The sequence below is a fragment of the Ranitomeya imitator genome, chromosome 5 (assembly GCF_032444005.1).
Source record: "Ranitomeya imitator isolate aRanImi1 chromosome 5, aRanImi1.pri, whole genome shotgun sequence".
NCBI classification, from domain to species: Eukaryota; Metazoa; Chordata; class Amphibia; order Anura; family Dendrobatidae; genus Ranitomeya; species Ranitomeya imitator.
The window spans coordinates 350,228,769-350,249,642 of record NC_091286.1 but is presented as its reverse complement, the minus strand read 5'-3'; the positions used below and the strand labels follow the sequence as shown (position 1 = coordinate 350,249,642).

Sequence of the window (20,874 nt, the reverse complement as noted above, 5' to 3'; positions counted from 1 at the left end):
CACAAAAGGCGTGACGTTGCAACGATATCGTTAACGAAATTGTAATGTGTGAAGGTACCTTTACACTACATCACTACATATTTAGATTAGGGGGGAAATTTGGCTTGGAGAGTCACTTTAAAAATGCTTTGTAAGTTTTTTCTTATTAAGCTTATAGATAGGTTTCTAGAAACAACATTAAGTAGAATATTTGTTTCAATAATAGATAACACAGCTCCATGAAGAGTATGATGCTGCTGTCAATCTTAAGCACCAAGTGGAGGAAAAATTGGAGTCCCACAAAGAGAAGCTACAGGCGGCTGCAAACATGCTGAACAGGTTGGTCAATGGTCCATTGTTCAAATAATATACCATATAACTAAGTAGACTTCACACCACCCCACAGTCCTGTGCACACGGTGGGCATCTGCTTAGTCTATTTATCTGATTTTATTGATTAATGTTTTCAAGATTGAAAACGCAAGAACAAGGATGGAAAGAGAAACTGAACCGAAGTAATGTTGGCGATCTACTCACAAACTGTATACTGGCGGCAGCCTTTATCACATATTGCCCTGCCCTAAGTATGGATAGAAGGTGAGAATAGCTGAAAAATTTGAATGTTATTTAAAGAGTAACCGTCATATTCATTTTTATTGCATAAACCAATACTACACATGAAAATATGCAACTTTGTGATATATCTTATTAGAAAAATCTCCCAGGTGGACTGATTATTCATTCTCAATTCACAGTTAAAATCTGTCTTCAGGGAAGACTGATTTTCCCATTACTGAGATTGAAGACGACAGTTGGTGCTCAGAAAGTTCTTTGGAAAACTGTAACTATCATTTTGGGAGAACATGCAGCAGAATGTTCCTGACTCTAGCTCCTCTCTCTTCCTCCTCACCAGTCAATACAATCTTAAAAGCACCAACTGCCATCTCCTATCTCAGTAACGGGACAATCTGTCTTCACTGAGTACAGATTTTACCATGAATTGGGAGGGAAATATCAGTCCAGGAGGAGAAAGAGCCAGATTTCTCTGATAAGATATATTACAAAATTTCTTATTTTTATGTGTAGCATTGATTTATGAAAATAAAAATTGAAAGAACAATTACGCTTTAACAACCTAAATTTCCTGTTATGGTATAATAGTAATGATAGTCAGATTAAAAATGACAAATTAAACATTATTTCTAAAATGTTGTATTTTATGTTAGGAGCAAAGTGACTAATTTGCTTTTCAAAGTATGTGAGAGCTGTGGTCTTCCTCTTCCGCATACAACACTGCTGAGAAACCTTCCTCTCATTCAGCTCATGCAGACTCCGGTAATGTAATTATTATTTATGCTGTGCAATATATTACTTATACCAATATTCAGGAAAAATGTTGCCTGCAATATTTTTTTTTTCAAGAAAAGGAGTAACACTTTCCTTTTTTTCCTAGATTGAAATCAAGACTTTGGAGGAAAGGGGGCTTTCAACAAATCCCCTTGCTTTGAATAATTCATGTATATTTTCCAGTACAATGGGCAGTAATTCCTGGGTTTTAGTGTGTGACCCCACAGGACAGGCTATAGACTGGATCAAAGGTCACTTACCAGAAGATACAGTGGAAGTAATGTACAATGTAAGCAAAAGAATAGATATGTTTTTACGCCTGTAGTACTGGCTATGTATTTTGTAGAAAGCTTACTTTATGTAAAGTTTATTTCCAATGCCTCACTACATACTTACTACTAATTTACTTTCCACTGGCACAACAGTATTGAGTTTTAGTGTTAAATACACAGTAAGGTCTTTTTTAAAGCAGGGGTCTTAAACGCAGCTGGGTATATGGACCGCACATAGGAAAAATGTAAATTTGATGCACTGCACTCTTTGCAGAATGAGAACATTTTTAGTGATACCACATTTTTTTCTATACGTTTTTGATAAATTTTTTTACATTTTTGGTGTGTTTTTGTATGGGATATGGTACAGTTTAAAAGCTTGGTTTGTTGCTGATGTAGTGATAACAAATGTGCACTATTTTGTTTACCTTTGTCTGCACATAAAAAGATTTGTTTGTGGTGAAATATCTTTGGATTACTTTTTCATTTTTTTTATTTTGAATATTTGTGTTACATTTTGAATTTTTTTTCTTTTATTTGTCTCCCAATTGGCCTTATAAGGTAGCATTGTCTTACAATTAGCACAATATAGTAATTCTGGCCAACATCTTGTAGTAATAGTCCAATCCTGATCCTCATCTTGTATTACTGCCCCCTTCCCATCTTGTAGTAATGTCCCCAACTTGTAGTAATAATCCCATCCTTGTCTCTATCTTGTAGTAATGCCCTCATCCTGTAGTATTGTCCCCATCCTAGTCCCTATATTGTAGTAATCCGGGCTGTGGAGTCAGTAAGCCAAACCTCCGATTCCGACTCCTCAATTTCCATGACACCAACTCTGACTCCACCAAAATGTGCTCCGACTCCACGACTCCAACTCTGACTACACAGCCCTGACAGGGCTGTGGAGTCTGTAAGCCAAATCTCTGACTCCTCAATTTCCATGACATCGACTCCAACTCCACCAAAATGGGCTCCGACTCCGACTCCACAACCCTGGTAGTAATGTCCCCATCCTGGTCTCTATCTTGTAATAATGCACTCTATGCTGGTCCCCATCCTGGTCCTTAACTTGTAGTAATGTCCCCCATTGTGCTGCTCCTCACATACACATACACATTAAAAAGAAATCTTTCTCACCTGACCTTGGTCTCTCTATATATAGCATCCTCTTCTCTTCCACAGCCGGGGCGACACGTGGCACTAACGTCATACACTGCTCGAGTCAGGCTAACCGACATCAACTCTGTTTGGCCAGAGGCTGGTATTGGTATTGCGGTGCAGAAGGCTGGTCTATGCACCGTGCTACATTTCAATAGAACGTGCGTCCAAGGATGCACATTCAACTGAAAAGAAGCACTGTCATCAGTAACCCCCTTGACCGGGACGCAATCTTCTCGGGAGCTCAAGTGCTGCATGATGTAGCCTCAGGGGCCGCATGTGAGATTGAGATCCTTGCTTTAAAGTGTAACCAAGATTTTAATTTTTATTTAATTAATCAATGGTACACATAAAAATGAGCAACTTTATAATATACAGCGGGTTGAAATAAGCATTGAACACGCCATCAATTATTTAAGTAAATATATTTCTAAAGGTCCTACTGACATGAAATTCTCACCAGATGTTGGTACTAACCCATCCAATACCCACAGGCAAAAAAAAAATCAAAGGCCAGACTAAGTGACTTTGATGGTGAGGATAGGTTTTGGCCATTAGGGTAGTCACCAGGTGCTACTCCATGGCAGAGCCTGGACCTGCAGCAGCTGACCAACAGGTCAATGAAGGGATACAGGGCACCGAGGACATAGGCAGAGATGAGGTCAGATATGCCGAGGTCAGGGCAGGCAGCACAGGGTCAGAGCACAAAGCTGAGGTCAGGAGCAGAGAGATCAGACAGGATGATTAAACAACCCAGGTTAGGAGAGACTAAACATGAAAACACCTAGACTGGAAATTAGAAGTGGAGTGCAAACTAGAACTTAGACGAAGGCAAGAAGTGGATGGAGGAGGAAGATGCAGCAGTGCTGGGTATGCTGAAAGAGACAACTCAGGTATACGGCCTGACACGAGGAGAAGCAGAGAGTTGACCGCAGTGAGTAAGAGGGCGATGGGATGGTGTTCGAACTACCAGAATGACACTAGGAGAGTGTATTCTGGTCAGATGACACAAAAATTAAACTCTTTGGATGCCATAATACACACCATGTTTGGAGGCCAAAGGGCACTGCATATCACCCCAAAAACACTGCACCATTAGCAAAGTTTGGAGGTGGGAGCATCATGGTGTTTTTTAGCATATCGTACTGGCAAATGTCATATAATTGAAGGAAGACTGAATGGACAAATGTACCAAGACATTCTTGATAAAAATCTGCTGCCATCTACCAGGATATTTCCACAAGACAATGATCCCAAACACACAGCCAGGGAAACTCTCAATTGGTTTCAGAGAAAGAAAATAAAGCTGCTAGAATTGACCAGCCAATCACCTGACCTGAATCCAATAGAAAATTTATGGAAGGAACTAAAGCTAAAAGTTCATAGAAGGAGCTCATGGAACCTTCAGGATTTGAAGAGTGTTTTGTGTGGAAGAATGGGCCAAAATCTCACCCAAGCAATGCATGTGACTAATTTCTACATACAGGAGGTGTCTTGAAACTGTAATCACCAACAAAGGCATTTGTATGAAATATTAAATACCTTTCACTAAGAGTGTTCACTACTTTTTCTCTGTGTCATTTCTAATTATTAAAGGGAACCTGTCACCCCGTTTTTTGAGATTGAGATATAAATACTGTTAAATAGGGCCTGCGCTGTGTGTTACTATAGTGTATGTAGTGTACCCCGATTCCCCACCTATGCTGAGAAATAACTTACCAAAGTCGCCGTTTTCGCCTGTCAATCAGGCTGGTCAGGTCGGGAGGGCGTGTTCACAGCGCTGGTTCTTCCTCAGCTTTACGTTGGTGGCGTAGTGGTGTGCGCCTGTTGAAGTGACTAATCCACTGTGGGCACGTGAACAAGCAGCGCGCGATCTGCGCTGTCATCCCTTTCGTCGGTGGGGGCGGCCATCTTCCTGGGGCCGCGCGTGCGCAGATCGAGTGCTCTGCTGCACGGGGCTTCAGGAAAATGGCCGCGGGATGCCGCGCGTGCACATTAGAGATCGCGGCGGCCATTTTCCCAAAGCCATTTTCCTGAAGCCCCGTGCAGCAGAGCACTCGATCTGGGGTCCTCATTCAAATATTTTTAAACTGTAGTTGTTGTACTCCTACGTTCATAAAGGTTTTCCTACAAAGTGCAAAGCCAGGAATAAATTATAAGAAAGGTCATCAATACACACTTGAAGGCAGCAATTGGAGGGCCTCATTCAAATATTGAATATTAAAAACACTTTATGTGCTGCTGTCATCTGGTGGTATGTAAAAGTAGGGGTTAATTAAGGTTTTCATTTTTATGAGAGTGACCATATCAACATTTTCTGTTAACAGGCAAAAGTGCCTGTCTGTTATGACCCCCTCAGTGGCACTATAAAACTGTTCAGACAAGACGCCAGCGGCAGGGCAGCACAACACCTCCAAGGCATAGCGGGACAGCTCATGCCAGGTGTTCAGTTTTGAGACCCAATAGTTGAAAGTCACAGAGGATTTAGGGAGTATGCTGTTTAGTCAGCCACTTATTGCTTGACCACCTTCAAAAACATTTCTCTCCTAGAAACTGGGGTGGTGTCATGAAATTAGCCCAGGTCTTTGACAGTGTGCCCCTGCATTTGCTGTGTGTCTCCCTCGCCTCTCCTTCTTTGCTTGGCAAGGAAAATTGCCCCCAGATGCTAGCATTATCTGATGGGAATTTTTTTAATATTTTCCACAATGGCCTACTGGTATAGCACCATATTAGAAGAGTAATCCACCTCAGGAAGAAGAATGCAAAGTTCTTCTTGTTGCGAGGGTCTACCAGGATGAAAAAACAGTACAATTTTTTGGGCCAAGATGAATGTAAATTGAGGGTCATGGGAAAGGCAGCAGTGCATAAAGTGGGCCATATGTGTCAAGAACCCTACAGCGAACACCATGATGGCGACTCTCCACCTCCTCCTCCCTCTCTTCCTCCTCATTCTGTTCCCATCCACATAGAGATGGGATGAAAGTTGTGTGGGTACTAGCCTCTGTTACACTAGTTAACAGCTCCTGTTCCTCCTCCTCCTTCTCCTCAGCCTCCACCTCCTCATTGTTACCCAATCCGCACTGAGCAGATGAAATGAGGCTAGGCTGGGTAGTATTTCCCTGTCTCATGTTTTCCTCCATTTCCACTTGGTCTGCATGCATAGCTTCAGGTTTAATTGTGAGCAGTGACTGTTTAGGTAGGCACAGAAGCGAGACGTTGCTCTGACTATGGTGTCATCGCCGCTCACCATCTTTGTGAAGTTCTCAAAGTCTTGGAGAACTGCACAAATGTCAGACATCCATGCCCACTTTTCAGTTGTTATGTGTGGAGACTGACCAGAATACCAACAGGTGTATTGGAGCTGGTACTCAACAACTGGCTTCTGCTGCTCACAAAGCATTGCCAACATGTGCTGTGTGGAGTTCCAACACATGGGTATGTCACACACTAGTCAGTGAGCTGGCACTTGCATGTGCTGTTGCAGCAATTGCAGAGCGGAGGCAGCTGGAGCCAACTTGTGGAAATGGCCGCTGATGTGGTGTACCTTGACTAGAGGCTCTGCCAAATCTTGGTATGTTTTTACAAAATGCTGAACTACCAAGTTGAGCACATATGCCAAGCATGGTACTATTGTGAGCTTGCCAAGCTTCATATCCACCACCAGATTAAGGCCATTATCACACACAGCCATGTCTGGTTGGAAGTTCAGTGGCAAAATCCACAGATCTGTTTGGTCTGTTATTCCTTCAAGTAACTCTGCCACGGTGTGTGGTTTGTCACCTAGAAAAATTAGCTTCAGCAAAGCCTGTTGCCGCTTTGCTGAGGCAGTGCTGCAGATCTTCCAGCTGATGTGGACAACGTGTTCTGAGATTACACATTGGAGATGGAGGATGAGGAAGAGCAGGAATGGGTGCAGGAATTGATGTCTAACGTGGAGGAAACTCCAGCTCCAGCCTCCACAATGTTCACTCAGTGTACAGTCATAGAAATGTAGTGTCCCTGGCCACAAGCGCTTGTCCACGTGTCGGTTGATAAGTGGACAATCCCAGTAACTGCATTGGTAAAGGCACGGGTGATGTTCTGGGACATGTGCTGGTACAAGGCGGGAACACCACAGCAGGAGAAAAAGTGGCGGCTGGGGACTGAGTACCGAGGGATGTCTGTCGACATGAGTCAGCTGAAATCCTCTGTGTCAACAAGTCTAAACAGCAACATTTCCATGGCAAGCAGCCAGGAAATTTGCCCATTTAGCCTTTGGACCTGTGGTTGGGTGGCTGGAAACTTTCTCTTTCATTCCAAGCCCTGGGGTAGAGACAGCTGTACGCTGTGCTGGAACAAGGATTTGGAAGTGCCTGATGATGGTGCGTCATAATGTGCAAGGACAGGTGTAGGGCGGGAGGCATCTGTGTCAATGTCATGGACAGGGGATTGGGAAGCAATGTACCGCTTTGTACCATACGTGGACCCAGGCATTTGGCCCACTGAGCCGGGTACTTAGATGACATGTGCCTGATCATGCTGGTGGCGGTTAGGCTCATAGAGGTCAGGCCTTTGCTGACCTTGGTATGGCACAGGTTGCAAATGACCATTTTTTCTCTCAGAACTCTTTAAATGTCAATGCTGGTTCTTACCCATACTCATGACTATGAGTGTGACACACGCGCCCCTACGTGCGTTTCGTGTTGGCTTCCTCAGGGGGCCAAGATCTTGCTCTTTTTGCCACAGTTAGGGTTAAAAACTTGGATGGTCACTGACCTTAAAATGAGTAACCGTATTATATATTTTTCCCTATGTGGTAATAGTGAGCCTGTCATTTTTTTAACTAATTTGTGTATAATTAGTTGCACCGGCACTTTATGTATGTACCTGGTTGATGATTATGGTTCTGTGTTCCTCCCTTTTCCCCGTATTCATGCCTATGGAGTGACACCGTATTTCTGGTGCACCTTTCACTGAATTTGAACAGCTCTGTTATTGATAAAAAATGTTTTGTGAAATATGTCCTGTACTGTTTTTTTATGATCTACTTTGTCATTAAAAAATATACCTTTTTAATTATTACGTAATCTTTGGTGGTTGAAATTATCCGCGTTTCTATGTTCTAATGTCTCTTGAAACTTAGTTTATTTTTAATATAAAAAAATGGTCACCTGCAGCAGTCAAAGCATTTTTTGGAGTTTATTACCACTGTAATTTCACACAAAGCGCACAAAAGTGTATGGTTGACAAATTCAATCCAGAAAAATGTTACTACAATGCACGTATTATTACTCTACTGGTGAGTAACTGAATTTAGAAAAGTATTTTAATGCTTTTTGGGAGTGTTATATAACACTGAAATGTACCACAAATCACATAATACTCTACCAATGATAATATAGTCATTTTTTTCACCCTCAAATAATGTGGTCAACTGCCGCAGCTATATATTTAGCAATTTACTGCAAAGCCATAGTCCCTGCCTAGAGACTATATTCAGCCACTCTCCCTACTCCTGCAACTCTCTCTCCCTCCCTAGGCTAAATGCACAATGTATCTGATACAAACAGCAAAGTAAAAAATTACCGGATTTTTCAGACTATAAGACGCACCGGACCATAAGACGCACCTCAAATTTGGGGTGAAAATTGCAGAAAAAAATATTTTTTTATAAGATGGGGGTCCGTCTTATTGTCCGAATTTAAGGTATCTTACCTGAGGGCTGGAGGTGGCAGAGCAGGGTCACAGGAGGCATGGTGTCGGCAGAGGTGTGGTGATGCTGAGGCGCGGTAGGTGGTACGGTGTGCACCTGAGCAGGATCCCTTCCTGCTTAGGTGGGCGACGCCGCCTGATGTCCATGGAGAAGGTTGCGGCAGTGCTGTGGCGGCGGCAGAGGTGCGGTCACCTCCTCAGGTGGCCCGCTATCCAAGGCGAGCAGCAGAGCCGGGTTAATCACCGGTTTCTTGGTGGCGGTGGCCATCTTCCTGAGGCCACGTGTGCGCAGATTGAGTGCTCTGCTTCCTGGGGCTTCAGAAAATGGCCACGGGAGGCCGCACATGCGCAGATGGAGATCGCAGTGGCCATTTTCCTGAAGCCGAGATCTCAATCTGCGAACTCTGCTTCAGGAAAATGGCCGCCGCGATCTCCATCTGCACACGTGCGGCCTCCCATGGCCATTTTCCTGAAGCCCCGGGAAGAAGAGAACTCAATCTGCGCACGCGTGCCCTCAGGAAGATGGCTGTCACCACCGAGAAAGCTGTGATTCACCCGGCTCTGCTGATTGCCTTGGATACCGGGCCGCGGCGTCACCTCACCTGTGGAAGGGACCCTGCTCACACCATACCGCTTCATCATCCCCGCACCTCTGCCACCTCCACACCACTGCCGGTAAGCTTGCATTCGAACTATAAGACGCACCCCCCATTTTCCTCACAATTTTTATGGGGAAAAAGTGCGTCTTATAGTCCGAAAAATACGATAGCCCTTAGAAGGACTGCTAGTATGATCATTCACCTTTGGGATTAGTATCAACAGTACAGGCCTCTGATTTGTTGTACTGTGCACACACAGGCCTAGACAAACACTCATTCCAATAATAACTGTCACAGAGCTGTGCAGTGGCATCAGTGTGCCTGATGATATCACATGGCCAGCCAATCACAGTAATGCCACTACCAAGATGGCTACAGCATTACTGTGACTCACAGGCAATCCATGCATGCTTATTGGCTGTGTAATAGGCACCATGCAACATGCAGGGCGGGGATTCAAGTTTGAAATCAAACACCACCTAAAGCTCGCCGAGCACATCTGATCACCCAGATACTCGAGTGATATCCGAGTATCACCGAGCACATTCACTCATCCTTACACATAACATAATTTATGGACACATATGGCTTGATTTCTTTGCATGTGTGGATTGGATGAGTTGTTAACGACATCTGGTGAGAATTTCATGCCAATAGCACCTTTACAAATATTTACTTAGAATATTGGGGAAGTATACTTATTTCACTCTCCGTGTCTTATGAATGAAATCCGTTTTTTCTCCCCCTGGACTGAGGTTTCACTTTCAGTTCATGGGTAAAATGTGTCGTCAATGAAGACAAACTTTCCCAGTAATGAGATAGGAGATGACAGTTTGTACTTTAAAAATTTCATGTAGAGGGAAGAAGGAGGACATAGAGAGAGACATTCCAATGCAAGATCTTCACAAAACCTTGTGAGCACTAACTCTCATTTCCTATCACAGTAATGTAAAAATCTGTATTCACTGAAAACAGATTTTAGTATGAATTAAGAATTTTGAGAATTAATGATCAGTCCAGGAGGAAAAAAGAAGCAGAATTCTCTCATATTACAATTATGCTTATTTTAACTTATTTTCTTGTGTAGAGTTGAATTATAAAAAAATGTCAAAAACCCCACCACGGATACTCTTTGCTCTTTTATTTTTACAGTTTTGCATTGAACAGTTCTGCCATGTGTTTTTAGCTGAATTTCACTTACCCAATGTAATTTAATCATTTGCAGGCACTACTTTCTGAGATGGATACATGTCTGACAGTTGGACATTCACTTTTGTTGACCTATTGTGAAATGCAAGATTTATCTTGTGATGTGCGCTTTAAGCAGATTCTCCGTTCCAAAAGAGAATTTTTTCAGCATCATGTGCCATTTAAAATGATGGTATGTGCAATCATAATTAAATGCCAAGTAACATTATATAATAATAATAATAATAATAAAGTGAAAAAAATATAATGACCAATGTAACTAGATTGGTCCCCTTTCTCCTTTACAGGTGGGAGTACATGAAGTTGAATGCCACCCTTCTTTCCGTATGTGCCTTCATACAACCAAGATGCCAGAAGAAGTGCCTCCAGAAGTAGCCTCTTTCTGCACCACTCTGTACTTCTACCAAGACAGAGAAGGACTAGTGGAGCAGCTGTTAGACAGATTTGTTTCTTTAGAAAAGCCTAGACTAAAAGAAGAACATGTACAACTGAAACAGGTCATCTTTTCTGTTATCTTTTATGGTTTGTTTCGAAAATAAGATTATGAAATAAACACTAACTAATCTTCTAATCTTTTATCAGGAGGGCTTGACCAATATGATAATTCGGTCAGCTTTGGAGGAAAAAGTAATAGTAACTCTTCAAAGTCATGAGTCACTCTTGCACAGCTTATCTGTAACTAAGAAATTGGGAGATTTGACACTGCAGCATGAAGAAGCCTCAGAAATGTATGTTCAGTAACCATAAATATGTTATTTAGTAGCGTTAGGTATCTATTTGTTGGTATTCTAGAGGTTTAGACTTCAAAGATTCTACTCTAGTAGAAAGTTGGGCATTCTATACCATCAGTTCTTAGTATGGGTGGACATGGTTAAGATCTCCAATAGAATCGTTTCGAAGGAACTTAAAAAGTTGAAAATTAACACGTAAAAGTCAAAAGGCAAAACCAGAATATGATTTATTTTCCTAGCAATTTCTCATTGTGCAGCCTACAACATGGGGTCTTTTGATGTTAAGATCTCAAGTGCTATTTCTACTTGTCTGCTCTGTGGACTTGCCTACTCTATACATATACATAGATTTATTTATGTATGTGTTTATATGTACAACTAAATGAGTCACTGTGCACCAAGGTTTATTTTTTTTATACAGACAAACTGAGTTTTTGACTGCACACTGCAAACTGAGAAGGGTGATTTGCTAGAAGAAGCCAAGAAGTATCTTGCACTTTGGTCTTGACTTGGAGTAGTGCAAGATATAGGTAAAGGGTGCACTCTAGCTGTAAAAGAGAACTAATAATAAACTGGGTGCAATGCCAAGTCCACTATTGTATAGTAGCCAGAATAAAGAAGAAAAAAAGAATGGACTAAAAAAGGCCTGCACAACCGTGTAATGTAGAAAAATAACGCAACCATTTTATTAAACACCACAAAATCAACATAAAAACATTTAAAAATACATAACAATGTATACCACACCCCTAGTCATCCTAATAAATATGCAGCAATTATAGAATGTACATATTCTGGCCAATAGAAAAACACACAACACCATGTATTAGCTATAAAATATGTGCCAGGGATAGAAAAAATCCGCGTATGCGTAATTATAACAATATAGAAAAGGTGCACAGCAGCATAAATGCAATACTGGATCCTCTAATAGAAATACCCCCAAAGTAGGCACATTAAATATCAATGTATAAGATATGACACATAGGTGTCCAGGTAATGTTAGCTAGATGTTGCATCCATGGGGTTTGACCTAGATGTAGCGATCAACAAATCCCCCCTACACAATGAAGATGGCATCATGCCAGGAAAATACTCAGCTGAGTCTGAAATGAGCCAAAAGGAAGCCAGAGAACCAATAAGGCCGAAATGATGCTGCCAGACCGAAAGTCATGAATGACCGGCATATGATAAGGAGGGGGTGTGAGGAGAGAGCCCCACGCGTATCGCCGCCGCAGCGGCTTCGTCAGGGAAAGTCACTTTATTTTTAAATGTTTTTATGTTGATTTTGTGGTGTTTAATAAAATGGTTGCGTTATTTTTCTACATTACACGGTTGTGCAGGCCTTTTTTAGTCCATTCTTTTTTTCTTCTTTATTTTGACTTGGAGTAGTGGCACTGAATTTATCTTAACCATTTTTTTCTCAAAAGGTACATGAAGACAGTTGCCGCAGAAGACAGCATGTTACTTGCCAGGGGAGTTTTCCGTGAGATCGCTGTGCGTGGTGCTGTGATGTTTGACACTTCCAGAATGCTTCAGCAACTTAACAGAATGTATAACACCAGTTATAAACAGTTGCTTCAACTCTTTGATGCATCTGTGGCGCATTCAGAAAGGTGAGCTTCTAGAATATGAAAAATTGTGCAATTGTGTACAGTGTGATAGGCACACTCAAAACAAACACAACCTTACTCGATAATTAAAGACATAGGAGGCCCAAGATTTAATGGCTAGGTGAAATTCTAAAAAATAATGTAAGTATCTATTAAAGTCTACTTACACAATGTGCATAATTTTTCCTAATAGGGTCTGCGGATCGTATGTCACCAGATATGCCTCTCCATTAGCAGCCATGTTTAGGATCTTAATGTAGTGCTGTCTATGAAAAATATTGTTCTGAACAAAGGAGTCTTTGAATATCCAGCCTCGCTTGTTTGAAATCCCAGCAGAGACTTGTCTCATTCAAAGACCAGAGGCAGGCGGAGGGGTCAGGGATTCACAGACAGGGAGGAGAAGACCCAGTGTACAGTCCAGCCCCTGTGCACCGAAATCTAATTGGCAGAAACCTTCAACAGGTGATTAAAGAAGAACAATAAAGTGGATTTCTTCACCAAAGGTGTTTTTACTTTACTCCTTTATTCAGAACAGTATTTTCCATAGACAGCACAACATTAAGATCCTAAACATGGCTGCTAATGGAGAGGCATATCTGGTGACATACGATCCACAGCCGATATTTTAAAAAAATGATGCACATGGGTAACTAGACTTTAATAAATACTTACATTATTTTTTTATAATTTCACCTTTTATTTACCAAAGGTATCAATTTATTCTATATTTCATTACCATTCGAGCCATGCCTTTACTTAACATTTAAAAAATTGTGCTAACAGGTTCTCTTTAACTTATAAAGCCGATCCTGCAGATTTGGTAAATCATAATAAATTGGTCAGTGACTTTAAGTCTTGGTCTGTGCAGGACATTTGATGCTCTATAAGACAAACTCCTCTTTAGCCATTCTAAAGATATATTAAAAAATTTATATATGCATAATATTGGACATAAAGAGAGTGGAAACATAGGTGAAGAGTCACTTGTTTAACCTCAAAGACAAACTAAATATAGTCATGAATACAATTCTACTTCTACAAGGTTCACTTAAAGACGTTGTCCACTAATAGGACAACCTCTTAACATACTCCTCGCTTGGCCCCCATAAATAATAAAGCTTATACTCACCTCTTGTACTGGTGCCATTCCCGCGTATCCGGCACTCGTTCTCCCAGGGCTCCTGTGCTGTTGTTGTGACTCATTCTGCTGGCGCCCAATCAGCAGTGGCCTCACTGTCCCGTCCTCCTGTCGAAGTCAGGGCTGCAACTGCACTTTGGACTTCCTCTTCCTGTTTGATTTGTCCTAAGATGGGGATAGCGATGCCCGTGCTGATTGGGCGCCAGCATCACGGGTCACAACAACAGCATGGGAGCCCTGGGAGAATGAATGTCGACACCGGGGGAACGGCGCTGGCATAGGAGGTGCATATAAGCTTTATTATTTTTAAGGTGGTCAAACATATTGATCAAGAATGGGTTGTCCTAGTAGGGGACAACCCCTCTAATGACTCTTCATTTCAGTCCAAATTTACATGACACTAAAATGATCTGATCTTTTGTATTGAGTCTGATCTGTCAGACGCTCATGTCTTATTGAGCTGCATGAAATAGATGAAACGCTGTACAGCCAAATGATTTCTAAAAAACCCCATAAAATATATACTATATAATTATCATGTCTCAAATGCATTACTCATTTTCTTCTGCCTTTAATTTTAGGTATTCACTCAAAGGAATAGTGGCCTGTGTGACCAGTAACATATTCTCATACATATCAAGGTCCTTGCTGGACAAGGATAGACTGGTTTATGCCTTACTTCTAGCATTTGAGGTGAAGGTCACTTAGCAGTAAAGTGTATTATTATTTTATTTTCAAGTGGTAAATAATCTTGCTAACAAACTGTTAATTCTTATACAAGGTGCAAGACTCACTAGGACGAATAAGCCCCGGTGAGAGAGAATTCATCATTTCTCCAGTACTTTGCGTCACAGTGCTACATGGGAGAAACAGTAAAATGTCGGAGTCACGGCCGCAAGACAAAAATCCATTTGACTGGATGAGTGAAGAGCAGTTTAAAAATGTGCAGGTAAAAAATAACATTCTGTTTTGGGATTTTTGTCCTTTTCAGCAAATCACTTACTTAAAGGAGCTATTCCATTAAAAGTTTTTTTTTAACTAAATCTGTGTATGTAGTTTAATTTGTGTTCACTTACTCACCTGCTGCTCTCTCCAGTGTCAAACGCCATCCTTCTCCTCTTCTCATTGACGTAACTGCTCTTCAGACTATCCAGGCAAAAGTGCTTTCACACTGCGTTCTGTGTCCCCATTGGGGCATACATCCAAATTACCCCACAAAACAGGGTCTGGACATATGCGCCGGAGGGTCTACAGACTATAATGGTGTCAGCAGAGTGAATGTGTGCTATGATGTGCACCATTTTTGGGAGTGTACACCTACAGGAGGAAGATGCTCAGACGTTATAGACTGGGTCTGGGTGTCTGCTTCCTGTAGGCTTACACTCCTGATAAAATTGTATGTCAGAGTGCACGTTCACTCTGCTGTGACCATTAAAGTCTATGGCCCTGCTGGTGCATACGTCTGGACCCTAGTTTGTGGGGGATTACGGTCATAAGCTCTGACGCGAACAAAGAATGAAAGGTGAAAGCACCCTAACACGTCACTCTGCATAACTCCAAAGTAGCTTTTGCAATGTAAGTCTATGGAATATCAGAAGGAGGCCCCAAAGGCTTACATTCTAAAAAAGACTCCCGGCTCACTCATAGAGCATAGAGAGAGCCTCAGAATCCATATATCAGTGCTATCACAGGTAAGAGGAGTGGAACGGTGCTGGATACTGGAGAAGACAATAGGAAGCGAGTATATTAATGCACTCACACTGCCGTACATACAGATATAAACAGATTTAGTTAAAAAGAAAAAAATTAAGGAGTACTACTTTAAGTGCTTTGGACTTAACTGGATGCCAAGCGATATTTGATATACATATGGTATAGTTGTGGTTAGTTTAGTACTATCCCCTCCTTTGCCCACCCACACAAAAAAGCACTGATTTGGGTAATAATTATTCGTATGGTAACACATAGCAATCATCTTCCATTAATATAAATGGAGAGTGAACAGGCAGTCTTTGGGTGGTCCCTGTTCTTAAAATTCTACCAGTTACACTTTATGATGGACTGGAAAAATAGCTATAAATTACTATGAAACATGCCAAGATTCTCCTATAAAGACTGTGAGAAAAGCAAGACCTACTTCAGTCACAAATAAAAAAATAAGCATGTGATCATCATGTTGATGTTATACAGTATTTGTTAAAGCCAGACTGGTACATACAGTAGATGAGAGAAAGTTTTGTTTTCTTTTGTAATGTGTATTATATTTAATAAAGGTTCTTGCCACGTGCTTTGACTGGTTTGGAGACCTCTTTGATCGAATGTACAAAGATGTTAAAGACCTAACATGGAAAACATTTTGTGAAAGCGAACAGCCAGAAAATCCTTCAAAGGTAAATCATTTGTCATAATCTCACAAATTTTAGTTCTCCAGGAAATAGTTTTTCATGTAAACACTGGATAGATATTATTTAATGATATTAGCCAGACATTTAAAAGCTATTGCTTGGTAAAATATTTTATAAAAATAATATTTTGTTCCAGGGAAATACTTTCACATTTCAGATTTGTAATAAAAACATTTTTGGGGTTAGTACCCACCAAAAGTGGTCCAAGGAAGGACAACCATGGAGCCCATGTCTTGTGTCATTGTTCTCTCTGTACATTGACTTGTATTGGTTTACAAACTAATATTTGTAGTCTTTAGTTTACACTGACATCACAGAATTACAGTTATAAAGTAATGTATCTAAGTCATGCATATATTCATGTTACTAATGTTTTGTATGCTATTTTCAGGTCAAATGGCCTGAAGGAATTGAGGCACTAAGTCCACTTCAAAAATTCATGATTTTGCGAGCTGTACGCCAGGACAGAATACTACCATCTGCCTCTAACTATATCAGTGCTGCTCTAGGGAAAACGTATGTAATGTGTGAGATTCCAATTGATATTGATATATAAAATGCAACAGTATAATGATCTGTTTGTACAGTGAGTACGGAAAGTATTCAGACCCCTTTAAATTTTTCAGTCTTTGTTTCATTGCAGCCATTTGGTAAATTCAAAATTCCATTAATGTACACTCTACACCCCATCTTGACAGAAAAAAAACAAAAATGCAGTAATTTTTGCAAATTTATTAAAAAGAAAAACTGAAATATCATATAGTTATACAGTACAGTCCAAAAGTTTGGACACACCTCATTTAAAGATTTTTCTGTATTTTCATGACTATGAAAATTTTACATTCACACTGAAGGCATCAAAACTATGAACTATTACCAGATGTGGAATTATATACTTAACAAAAAAGTGTGAAACAAAGGAAATTATGTCTTATATTCTAGGTTCTTCAAAGTAGCCACCTTTTGCTTCGATGACTGCTTTGCACACTCTTGCCATTCTCTTGATGAGCTTCAAGAGGTAGTCACCGGGAATGGTCTTCCAACAATCTTGAAGGAGTTCTCAGAGATGCTTTGCACTTGTTGGCCCTTTTGCCTTCACTCTGCGGTCCATCTCACCCCAAACCATCTCGATTGGGTTCAGGTCTGGTGACTGTGGAGGCCAGGTCATCTGGCATAGCACCCCAACACTCTCCTTCTTGATCAAATATCCGTTACACAGCCTGGAGGTGTGTTTGGGGTCATTGTCCTCTTGAAAAATAAATGATGGTCCAACAAAATGCAAACCGGATGGAATAGCATGCCACTGCAAAGATGCTGTGGTAGCCATGCTGGTTCAGTATGCTTTCAATTTTGAATAAATCCCCAACAGTGTCACCATCAAAGCACCCTCACACCATCACACTTCCTCCTCCATGCTTCACGGTGGGAAACAGGCTTGTAGGGTCAATCCGTTCACCTTTTCTGCGTCGCACAAAGACACGGTGGTTGGAACCAAAGATCTCAAATTTGGACTCATCAGACCAAAGCACAGATTTTCACTGGTCTAATGTCCTTTCCTTGTGTTCTTTAGCCCAAACAAGTCTCTTCTGCTTGTTGCCTGTCCTTAGCAGTGGTTTCCTAGCCGCTATTTTACCATGAAGGCCTGCTGCACAGTGTCTCCTCTTAACAGTTGTTGTAGTGATGTGTCTGCTGCTAGGACTCTGTGTGGCATTGACCTGGTCTCTAATCTGAGCTGCTGTTAACCTGCAATTTTTGAGGCTGGTGACTTGAATAAACTTATCCTCAGAAGCAGAGGTGACTCTTGGTCTTCCTTTCCTGGGGCAGTCCTCATGTGAGCCAGTTTTTTTGTAGCACTTGATGGTTTTTTCCCACTGCACTTGGGGACACTTTCAAAGTTTTCCCAATTTTTCGGACTGACTGACCTTCATTTCTTATAGTAATGAAGGTCACTCATTTTTCTTTACTTAGCTGTTTTTTTCTTGCCATAATACAAATTCTAACAGTCTATTCAGTAGGACTATCAGCTGTGTATCCACCAGACTTCTGCACAACACAACTGATGGTCCCAACCCCATTTATAAGGCAAGAAATCCCACATATTAAACCTGGCAGGGCACAGCTGTGAAGTGAAAACCATTTCCGGTGACCACCTCTGGAATCTCATCAAGAGAATGCCAAGAGTGTGCACAGCAGTCATCAAAGCAAAAGGTGGCTACTTTGAAGAACCTAGGATATAAGACACAATTTCAGTTGTTTCACACTTTTTTGTTAAGTATATAATTCCACATGTGTTAATTCATAGTTTTGATGCCTTCAGTGTGAATGTACAATTTTCATAGTCATGAAAATACAGAAAAATCTTTAAATGAGGTGTGTTCAAACTTTTGGTCTGTACTCTTAAGTATTCAGACCTTTTGCTCAGTATTGAGTAGAAGCACCCTTTTCAGCTAGTACAGCCATGAGTATTCCTGGGAATGATGCAACAAGTTTTTCACACCTGGATTTGGGGATCCTCTGCCACTCTTCCTTCCAGATCCTCTCCAGTTCTGTCAGGTTGGATGGTGAACGTTGGTGGACAGCCATTTTCAGGTCTCTCCAGAGATGCTCAATTGGGTTTAGGTCAGGGCTTTGGCTGAGCCAGTCAAGAATGGTCACAGAGTTGTTCTGAAGCCACTCCTTTGTTATTTTTTATGTGTTCTTAGGGTCATTGTCTTGTTGCAAAGTGAACCTTCAGCCAAGTCCGAGGTCCAGAGCACTCTGGAAGAGGTTTTCATCCAGGAAATCTCTGTACTTGGCCGCATTCATGTTTCCTTCAATGGCAACCAGTTGCCCTGTCCCTGCAGCTGAAAAACACCCCCATAGCATGATGCTGCCACCACCATGTTTCACTGTTGGGATTGTATTGGGCAGCTGATGAGCAGTGCCTGGCTTTCTCCACACATACCACTTAGCATTATGACCAAAAAGGTCTATCTTCGTCTCATCCAACCAGAGAATTTTATTTCTCATAGTCTGGCAGTCCTTTGTGTGCTTTTTAGTAAACTGTATGCTGGCTTTCATATGTCTTTCACTGAGGAGGAGAGGCTTCCATCGGGCCACTCTGCCATAAAGGCCCGACTGGTGCAGGGCTGCAGTGATAGTAGACTTTGTGAAACTTTCTCCCATATCCCTACTGCATCTCTGGAGCTCAGCCACAGTGATCTTGGGGTTCTTCTTCACCTCTCCTACCAAGGCTCTTCTCCCATGATTGCTCAGTTTGGCTGGACAGCCAGGTCTAGGAAGACTTCTGGTGGTCCTAAACTTCTTCCATTTAAGTATTATGGAGGCCACTGTGCTCTTAGGAACCTTGAGTACTGCAGATATTCTGTTGTAACCTTGGCCAGATCTGTGCCTTGCCATATTTCTGTCTCTGAGCTCCTTGGCCAGTTCCTTTGACCTCATGATTCTCATTTGGTCTGACATGCACTGTGAGCTATGAAGTTTTATATAGACAGATGTGTGCCTTTCCAAATCAAGTCCTATCAGTTTAATTAAACACAGCTGGACTCCAATGAAGGAGTAGAACCATCTCAACGAGGATAAGAAGGAAATGGGACAGCATGTGACTTAAATATGAGTGTCTGAGCAAAGGGTCTGAATACTTATGACCATGTGATATTTCACTTTTTATTTTTTAACAAATATGCAAACATTTCTACATTTCTGTTTTTTTTCAGTCAAGATGGGGTGCAGAGTGTACATTAATGTGAAAAAAGAAAAAAATGAACTTTTTTTGAATTTTTCAAATGGCTGCAATAAAACAAAGAGTGAAAAATTTAAAGGGGTCTGAATACTTTCCTTACCCATAGTATTTTAATTTGTAATTTTCCTTTTGCAAACCTGAAATATGAGCGAATACACATAAGTGGCAGATTTTAGCAGAAATTTCTGCAACTGAAAATCAATTCCATACAAGTGAAATGGATTTCTGTAAACCCTATTTAGTTTATTAGGAGAGTTGCAGAAATATCTAAAATCAGTCTGATAGAAGTGAATGGAATCTATCACCAGGATAGACCGCTTCAACCTCTTTCAGCTCCATGACATACCATCCCATCATGGAGCAGGTGTGGATGTATGGGTCGGGCTCAGGAGCTGAGTCTGCTCTAGACAGGACAGGTGCCAACTGTCTCATACAGCTAGCACATGCATTTAGCTCTGATGTAATTTTGTTATGTAACAATATAGTGTGAAGTTTATTTTGGTCTTTGAGGGTCTATGGAAAACCAACCAACAAACCCTGTGGGTGGCTGATGTAAATTTTTTGACAGCAGCATTTAAGTGGCGCAATCCTAGTTGGGTGTCTGGTCAGGCACTAATTGTCCATCCAGTAGAAGAAACCTTTGGCACAGAATAAGGAAGTCTTGAAAGCGTATTTTTATTGAACTGACTAGTGTATAACAGAAAAAAATCCCAATATTTCAGCCTTTCTCAAAGATATCTGACTGTTTACTAGGTGACCTGCCCAGGTCCCAGAAACTAATGCATAATGACTAATTGTCCATCACACTGTGCCAATGAGTTGACATGGCAGCCTTGAGGCTGGTGGAGGTCCCCATCCCTGCTGTCTTGGAGCTATTGTGAAGCCAAGCTACATGATGTGATTCATATGTCAGTGATTTTCACTATATTCTACAATACTAATACATTTCAATAATAGTACAAGAGATTGCAGGTTCATGTCCCCTAT

The 20,874-nt window shown here is 41.2% G+C and overlaps 1 protein-coding gene across 1 annotated transcript in view; it reads left to right on the top strand.

Moving 5' to 3' along the window:
• Window positions 1-20,874, top strand: part of LOC138637623 (dynein axonemal heavy chain 5-like) — a 569,265-nt gene that overhangs the window by 511,125 nt on the left and 37,266 nt on the right. The window contains exons 83-94 of the mRNA XM_069726456.1: window positions 206-318; window positions 451-576; window positions 1,206-1,314; window positions 1,433-1,615; window positions 10,275-10,430; window positions 10,546-10,755; window positions 10,841-10,986; window positions 12,420-12,605; window positions 14,322-14,433; window positions 14,522-14,689; window positions 16,014-16,130; window positions 16,537-16,661. Coding sequence (XP_069582557.1) covers window positions 206-318; window positions 451-576; window positions 1,206-1,314; window positions 1,433-1,615; window positions 10,275-10,430; window positions 10,546-10,755; window positions 10,841-10,986; window positions 12,420-12,605; window positions 14,322-14,433; window positions 14,522-14,689; window positions 16,014-16,130; window positions 16,537-16,661 — 1,751 coding nt within the window. The remainder of the gene's footprint in view (window positions 1-205; window positions 319-450; window positions 577-1,205; window positions 1,315-1,432; window positions 1,616-10,274; window positions 10,431-10,545; window positions 10,756-10,840; window positions 10,987-12,419; window positions 12,606-14,321; window positions 14,434-14,521; window positions 14,690-16,013; window positions 16,131-16,536; window positions 16,662-20,874) is intronic.